An 8,858-nucleotide genomic window follows, 5' to 3' on the forward strand; every position below is an offset into this window, starting at 1 on the left:
ATCAAGTAACCAAATAATCACATTTAGTTACTCTGTGATAATTTGGTACTTCAGCAAAACTCAAAGCCTTCCTACTTCCTACAGACATTGTGCAGCATATAAAAGTTAAGCCTCACAATTCATCTAAACCAGCATAACCTGCAATTACTTTAAATTTGGACACATCTAACCCTGGTGCATACACTTCCTGACTAGATTTTAAAATGTAAGAATTGACGCCTAAGAGAAACCAAAATAATGACCCTTGGATACAGTTGCTTTAGCTGCAGCAGCAAGGGGTATTGTTACATAATTTGACATTTTAAGGTAATATTCTAAAACGATAAAGCTCAGGCAGCCTCAGCTCTGCTGCAGGGCAGTAATCTTCAGTTGTGAGGGGCAGCAGTGTCTTTCTGCCCATATTTTTTCATCACACTGCAACTGACAGAACCAAGAGCATCTCACAAACATATAACCAGTATCTTCAAACACTATTCTCTCACCAGCAACATGAAAAATTGCCATTGCACATAGAGATTATTTTTTTAGTGACTGAAGGTAATGGCATCTACAAATCTGTATATATTCTACAACTCTGTAAAGTAAGTTTAATAAAGGCTGGCATTAGAACGCTGTTATAAATAAATTTAATATGTATCTGCTTGCATCACAGCAATTCCCAAACACAGCTACATTTAAATCACTTTAAACCTTGTTTTCATCTGTGTAGCTTAGGATGATTTTAATTACAAATACACCTGTATTACAGTCTCATCAATTTTGTATCTCGTTACTGTAAATATTTCAGTGCCTCTCTGTAATCTAGTCTCAAAGAAAATGACAACTAAACAGTTCAGCTCTTTGCTTCGTTTACTTCAGTCTAGGAGGTTGCCAGGCCTTGAGCTCTATTAAGGGAAGGAGTCTTGAGACATACCTACTTCAAAAACATTTGATTCAAAATACAGTCATAACTAAAAGCAAAGTCAGCCAGCTCCCCAAGACACTCTCACACAACTTTTTCCAAGAGCAGAACCACTGAGAAAATATTAAGCAGCCTTAGCAAGGAGAAAGAAAACTTTCTACTGGCACAGGGATTCGCAAACTGTGTGTGCTGTTCACAGCTGTAGGACTCAATACATGTTGGTGCACCTGTGTTAGCACACACATTTCATCCCAGCAAATGGGAATGTAAAGATGAAATTATGTTTAGTTGAAAAAACCACAGTAGTCTCAACTAAGCCACACTCACCCAAAGATCCTATACTTCAGTGCAACATGCATAGATTCATAGAATGTTTTGGGTTGGAAGGGACCTTTAGAGGTCATCTCGTCCAAACTTCCCTGCAATGAGCAGGGACACCATCAACTAGATCAGGTCGATCAGAACCCCATCCAACCTGACCTTGAATGTTTTCAGGAACAGAGCTTCAACCACCTCTTCAGGCAACCTGTCCCAAAGTATCACCATCCTCTTTTTAAAAAATTCTTCCTTACATCCAACGTGAATCAACCCTCCTTCAGCTAAAGGAGTCTAAGTCCCCTTTATGTACTCAAAGGTGACCATAACATCTTCCTAGAACCTTCTCTTCTCCAGGATAAACAGCCCTAACTCTCTCACAGCCTGTCCTCGTGGGACAGGTGCTCCTGCCCCCTGACAATTCTTGAGGCCCATCTCTGGCCTCAGTCCAACAGAGCTGGATGCAATACTCCAGGTGGGGCCTCACCAGAGAGGAGTGGAGAGGCAGAATCCCCTCCCTCGACCTGCTGGCCACACTGCTTTGGATGCAGGCCAGAATAGGTCTGGATTTCTGGAAGTGTGCATCGCCAACTCATATCCAGCCTCTCGTCCATCAGCAATCCCAAGTCCCTGGCAGAGCTGCTCTCAGTCTACTCATGCCCCAGCTTGCACTGATACTCGGGGTTGCACCAAGCCAAGTGCAGCACAATAAATACTAAATTGATTACACAAAACATTAAAAAGCAAAAAACCCAAGATTTTTTACAACTTAATAGCAGAAAAATCATGACCTACCACTAAGAAAGACAGAGGACATTTTAAAAAACTGGTCTGCAAAACAGCAACCGTAGGAAAAAAGCCTCTTAGCTACTCTCTTTTTGAGGGCAAGCTCGCAATTTTCTCTGAAAAAACTGCAACACAGTGAGATGGAGGCATTATTTCCTCCCTCAAGAGACAGCACAACCCTGAAGACAGAATTAGAGGATGGACCAACAAAAGGATTACCAACCTAGAGTAACAGTGACATTTATGCTGAAACCATGCCTGTGTGTGCTCTGTGGTCCAGTTGTAGCAGCTCTGACAGAACCATACACACACAGAGGCTGCAGGGCACCCCAGAGGTCACCTACTACGATCTCCAGCTCAGAGAATGGCCGAAATCAGCAAGTCATACACAGCTGAGTCCACCTGGGTTTTGAGACCTCTCTGGGCAGTTCCTCCAACACGCTGACTAGCCTCACAGTTAAAAGATTTTTCCTAATATGAAATCAGAATTTCCATTTTTACATCTTGAGTCCATTGTCTCTTTGTGTTGCTATTAATCTCCTGGAAGAGCCTTGCTATACCTTCTCTATAGTCTTATTAGGTATTTGCTGCTCTTAATCTGAACGCACCCATTTCTCTCAGCCATGGGCCTCTGCTCCCATCATCATTTTGGTTACTCTCAACCAGACTCACTCCAATATGTTTTTGTCTTTTTTTTTTTTTTTAACTGGACAGGCCAAAACTGGACACAACACTCCAGATGTAGTCCTAGAAGTGCTGCATGTAGGGGAAAAAACAACTCCCTTAACACCCTTCCCACATACTTACTAACCTCTCAGTATGCAGCTGGCCTTCTTTACCTCAAGAGCGTGCTGCTGACTCACGTTAATTTGCTGTCCAGCAGGTAGGTGGGGTTGTTTTGTCCCAGATGAAGGACTTCACATTTGCCTTTATTAAAAGTCATGAGGTTCCTGACAGCCCATTTCTGTCAAGTTTCTTCCATGGCAGCCCTATTCTTCATTATACAACAGGGCTGAAGTTCCCCAAGCTTTGGTATTATCTGGGAAATTGGTGAGGATTCATGCCATTCCTTCATCCCAGGTAGTTGATAAAGACATGTAACAGCATCAGCCTCAATATCAACCTCTGAGAGCTCTGTTAGCAATTGGCTGCCACTGGATCTCTGTACTGCTGGTCACAAACCTTTAAGGTCAATCGTCCTGCTAATTTTCCAGTCACTTTATGGTCCACCTTACAAGTCCATATTTCGCCAAGTGGACAACAGGGATCACATGGGAGACCATGCTGCAGGCACTGCTAAAGTCCAGGTAAACAACATCCACCATTTGCCCCATGAACACTGAGCCAGTCATCCCAGTGTGTTACAATTTCATCACATAATGCTATGGCAGCCCACCACCTGCACCAATCTGGAATACCTTTGCTCAAACATTTTTGCATGTGCAAAAGAGATTCTGAACTCTGTCCTGCCACAGTTGTTAGAATCAGCAGCAGCTCAGTTTGTCCATGGCAGGGGAGCAAGAACTGGTTCTAATTACTGACTGGAGGAATAAATAACTCAGAGGAAGTGATGTACTGCCAGCAACCGAAGACAATTTGCAATGCCCCAGCTAACACAGTCAATTATTTCATCTGCTTTTTTCTTCTCCTAAGATACCACTCACTAATATTGTTTTTCTCCAACACTCCACAGCCTCCAAGACTGTCACGACAACACTGTGAAACAAACCCCAGAATATTAATGAAATGCTATAGCAGTCATCATCTACAATTTGTACCAGTGTACAGTACTGTTAGCCTAAATGAGAGGAAACTGTCAATATCTCAGTTTTACAAGTTCTTCCCAATTAGGATACATTTTTGTTTACAGCAGCAGTAGAAAGCCAAGTACCAAATTTAAACATCTGTTTTGCTAATACAGTATCATATTGCTGGGACACAGACAAAACTTCTGATGTTGACTATTAGTCCATTGTCCTGGGTTGCCTTTTAAAAAAAATCTTTAAATACACATTAAACATTTCTTCAAATCTATTTGTTTTAGCTCAATGTGCTAGCTTACTACTAAACCAAATCAAGCAGAGTTGCATACAAGTACAACGACCTAAGTGTGCTTCAAGGTGCAAATCTGTTGACAGGAATCAAAACAGTAAAACTGTATTTGTGTAAGTCCATATGGACACTCTTAATAAAGATTCTTTACTTAGTATTTTCCTGCTTAAGGTTTATGAAACATTACCTAGGTTACACTACTCAATATGCTACTCTAGAAACTCTTTAGTACCAAAGTATAAAAATTTCCTCACAAAATAAACCTGGTGGTTTGTAAGATCCCTTCTGCCCACTGCCTGCAAACACCACCAAGCAAGGCCTACCTTCAAGACACCAGCAGGTAACAGGGCAATACTTTAGACACTGCTGCATACAGTTTTAAGTTCCCGATCCTGTAGCTAGGCCCTCTGGGAAAAACCTTATAAGATATCTCAAGGGACTTGATGAAACTCACGAATCCAGAGAGACTTTCAGGAACAGGATCAATGAAAGTGGCTTTCAGTGGCCTTGTGGTCCCCTTTGCCAGGTAACGTCCTAACTACATCAGCACAAGATCAACTACAACACATGCAGAAACTTAAACTAGTTTCATCAAGGAAAACATCTTTGGATTTGGACATCTACATTATAATCAAAGTGCTCTGACTCTTTCCTTTGAATGGTTAATTATCAAGTTAAAAAATTACCAAGAAAAGTTATTTTGTTCTCTTCTCCCTCAAGTCACACTTAAAATCTCTGAAATCTGTTACGCGGATGAGAATGGCACTGCTCCAAACTAAACCAGCATGTGCACACACATGCACATGAAAGCGCAAAATTAAACATAAAATTAACAATAGGAACATACAGATACTCTTCAAGAAGCAGTTTAATAAGCCAACAATGTAAACATCCCTCCCATTTATACATCTGCACCAGTAATTCCCATCATCTATCCAAAGCCAGCATTTAGAAACACTGGGGCCACATCTGGAAGACAAAACCCAGATGCTGGACACAACAGCTCCCTCACTTGGTATGTGCTTAGCTCTCAAAGAAACTGTAATTTTAACCCAAGTGCCTAAGCTTCTTAAAAAGTGCATGAGGAGGCTGGATATTTTAGCATGGGATGACCCAAGTAAACAGGTAGCATGCTGAGCACGGTGTAACCTAAGTCAATGCATTCAGTGTGGAGCAGTTAACATTCTGCCCCGACAAAAGCACAGTCAATGGGAAGAACTCCACAATTCTACTCTAAGAACACCCAACACAGAGATACAAAAATGCCCTTTTTGTTCTGCAATGTGACTCCCACACCTCAAATCTTCATGGTGGGTGAGTTGGGTGAGTCAACACCATCCTTACTCCATGGTGCTGCTACTTTTTGTTTCTTGGTTTTAATAATACAGCTGCTGACAGTGCACTTCTTATAAGGCAGGGTGGTAGCCCAGAAAGGAAAATACTGTGGTTTAGTTCCTTCCCTAGTGGGGGAAATCTACCCATATCTCCACCTTCCAAGAGAAAATACAAGCTACAAGTCACATCCTCCAAGCAGCATCTGTTCACCTTTCCTATTTGAGACTGATTTTAAAAAAGGCTCCACACTTAAAAAAAACACACACGCAAACATAATGAAATATGGCTCTATCAGGCACTTGGGGAGAAAAGGGCAGGAAATTCTGCGCTTTGCATGTTTATTCCAAGAATATATATGACAAATAACTTCTGAAATCATGGATCAGAGGCTGTATGTCTCCACTCTCGGAAGGTAACATCTTCTTACACATCCTCTTCCTGGCTCAGTGAATCACACATTCTTTTTCTGGATAATAACACAGTTTCAGTCAGAACAACTGAAGACAACACACAACTTGGCAACTGGGATATTTGCCCAGAAAGTGGAAGATGTAGGTTGATGCCTCTAGGCAAAAAAGAAATCTGAAGCAGGGTCTACCACATTCTGAACAAACACTTTAGCTAATCATCTTTGAAAAGCAGCACCATCTCCTCTTCCAATTGTCTTATAAAGCCATCACCGAACATAATAGAAGACTGACTCTGCAGGACGTTGGGCACAATCGGAGAATTCCCACCTGACCAAGCTCCCTGTGAGACTATGGCAAAATAACAACATCAAGAAAGCATACATCAGAAAACAACATCAGAAAAACACAACAGACTTACTACTATAAGCCTGGCATCATGCTACTCATCTCTCATACAAGGGGAAAAGAATCAGATATCCTAATAACTTTAAAGGTATTGGCTATATGGCATTCAGTGCTTAGGCACCTTCAGAGCTTGATGGTAAGAGACTGAGTTTTCAGGACTGCAGTCTTGACCCCAAGCACATAGAACAGTTCCAATACAGTATTTCTGAGCTTACTCATTGATAAAAGTTTGGGGAGCGGGAGACCAGAATCAGTGATATAACCTCATGTCCAGACTGCACTGAGCACTTCCATGTCTTCCCAAATTCATTACTGAGAGACAATTAACTCCAAACCACAGAATACTTCTGTAGAGTGGGTGTTATATTGACACTTGTCAATTAATTCCAGTTCAAGTTAGCTGTCTACCCAGAGCTCATCTTTTTATGTAATGCAGGTTAGTGAGCTGCACAGGGTTAAAAAGCTATCCCTTATTAACAAATGCACGTATATGACACCTACTGGTTTGCCTATCTACCATTTCTTCCCCAATGTATTACTTCTTAATTTAATCTATGTAGTTGATTTGCAGCATCCATGCTCTGGGCTGAATCCCACAGATATCCCCCCAAGCACGTTTGCTTTGGCACACTGTTAAATAAACGCACTAGAAAACACACAGAGATAACAGACAATAAAACAATCAGAAAACCATCTAACCTAATTATTTTAAATTCATCTGTAAGTTTTATCAGCTATCTACAGAGTATCACCACATGCGGGATATTGCAATTCCAACATTACTCTGTTGTTCATGTAAGAGCTTTCAACATTTGCTCTGCAAGTGCAGAGATTCTTTGGATGAAGCGTCACCCTGTCAGCTTTACAAGGACAACACTGCTGATCAGTGTGCTATACAAAGGACGAAGTATAGTACTTCCCAAATAATAAAAACTAATTGAGCAACAATTTGTGTGTAACACACCCTCAATTTTGCATATAATATTTAATCCCCTGACTTATATTACCGATTTAATAACGTAAACGCTTTGGTTTTACAGTCAATTTCAGGTTCATAAATACACGTGAAAGGCACTTCCAGAGCACTGTCTCCAGACATCTTGAAATTCCTTGACAAACAGCAGTTGGGAAGAATCTTCACTTCTACTCCCTGCAGCCACTCTAAATGGCATGGGATCTTTGTATTGCAATTTAAAAACTGCTTTTTTCTGTTATCCATCTATTCTGTCCTACAATACAAAGGAAAACAAATGCCTTATGAATTACGTTCCACTTGCACTGCATCAGCACGTTTAGGTACAGGCAAGACACTGAAGAAATCGCCAAATGAAGACCTAAGGGTTCTGCAGGCAGCATTCTACAAAAAAAAAAAAAAAAAAAAAAAAAAAAAAACACCAACAATGGAAGATGCCTAACTACCCAGCACCCTCACAGACTCATTTGCAACCTGGAATTTGCAAAGAAAGGCAAATATCGGAAGCGATGCACTTAAATCTGAAGAGTAACTCCAACTCGGTAACCCAGTTAAGATCAATGTAACCACGATTAAAGCGGGCAGCCCAGAGACAAAACGAGCATCTCGCGGAGTGGGAGCCAGCCCGCCACAGCCGCGAGGGGAGGGAATGCGCACCTACCCATTCCCAGCCGCCGCCTTCTCCTCCTCCTCCCGCCTTTGCTCCTGCCTAGCGGGGGACAGGCGGGAGACAAAGGGGAGGCGAGGATCCCCCCGCAGCCCGGCGGTGCCGGAGCGGGGTGAGCGCCCGGAAATCCCACAATCCCCGCGGCCCCGGCGGGAAACCCTTCCCTCCTCCCTCCTCGCGGGCCGCTCCACCGGGAAATCCCGGCCCGAAGCCGCGCACGTGGGACTGCGTGGAGAGCGGGGGGGGGTGGAGGGTGGCGGAGGGAAGAGGCGGCTCCGCCGGGTCGGGCCTCCGGGGCGCCTCCTCCCGCCGCTGAGGGTAGAGCCGGGGGAGAGGAAGGGGTTCACGGGGTTGACCCGCGACCTCACCTGCTGCTTGCCCCTCGCGTAGGGCGGCTTCGCGGCTCCCAGGTGGTGCCGTCGGGTCCGGATCTTACCGCCGCCGCCGCTGCCACCCGAGGCCATGATGTGATCCGGCCCGCCGCCGCCGGCGGCCTCCTCCCCCTCCTCCTGGTGCGGCCGCTGTGCTCCGCCGCGGCCCGGCAGCGCTGTCACTGTCACCGTCCCCGCGGGGACGCGCCCGGCCCAGCCCGGCCCGGCCCGGCCTCTCTCCCCCCGCGCCGCTCCCGCCCGCCACGCGCCGCGCGCGGCCTCTGGTGCGCGCGCGGGGGGCTCCCCCGCGGCCTCCGCCCCGCCCCTGCCGCGCGCGCGCGCGCGCTCGCGCGTCTCTCCCCGTCACGCGTCTCTCCCTTCCCCGCGTTCCCTCCGCGATCCCTCCGCCCGCCGCTCCTCGCTCGCGCTCTCCCGCCCGGCGGCGGGGCCCCGCGCACTGTCCGCCCGCGGCCCGAGCCGCCGCCGCCGCCGCACCCCCCCGCCCCGCCGACCAACCACACGCCGGCCGCCCCGGGCCGCGCGCGCGTCACCAGCCCGCGCGGGCGCGTCACACAAGCGGCGCCGGGCGGATGGCCCGGCAGCCCCTGCGCGCGCACCGCCCCCGCTCCAAGGGAAGCGGGAG

The 8,858-nt window shown here is 45.7% G+C and overlaps 1 protein-coding gene across 6 annotated transcripts in view; it reads right to left on the reverse strand.

Moving 5' to 3' along the window:
• NUP153 (nucleoporin 153) overlaps positions 1-8,451 on the reverse strand; it is a 43,872-nt gene extending 35,421 nt beyond the window's left edge. For 5 of the 6 annotated variants that reach the window (XM_048308666.1, XM_048308675.1, XM_048308685.1 and 2 more), the window contains exon 1: positions 8,213-8,451. In XM_048308666.1, coding sequence (XP_048164623.1) covers positions 8,213-8,308 — 96 coding nt within the window. In that variant the 5' untranslated portion in view covers positions 8,309-8,451. The remainder of the gene's footprint in view (positions 1-8,212) is intronic. The other variant, XM_048308637.1, reaches the window with a different exon arrangement.
• Positions 8,452-8,858: the final 407 nt, after the last annotated feature.

Source organism: Corvus hawaiiensis, chromosome 1 (genome assembly GCF_020740725.1).
Source record: "Corvus hawaiiensis isolate bCorHaw1 chromosome 1, bCorHaw1.pri.cur, whole genome shotgun sequence".
Lineage (NCBI taxonomy): Eukaryota > Metazoa > Chordata > Aves > Passeriformes > Corvidae > Corvus > Corvus hawaiiensis.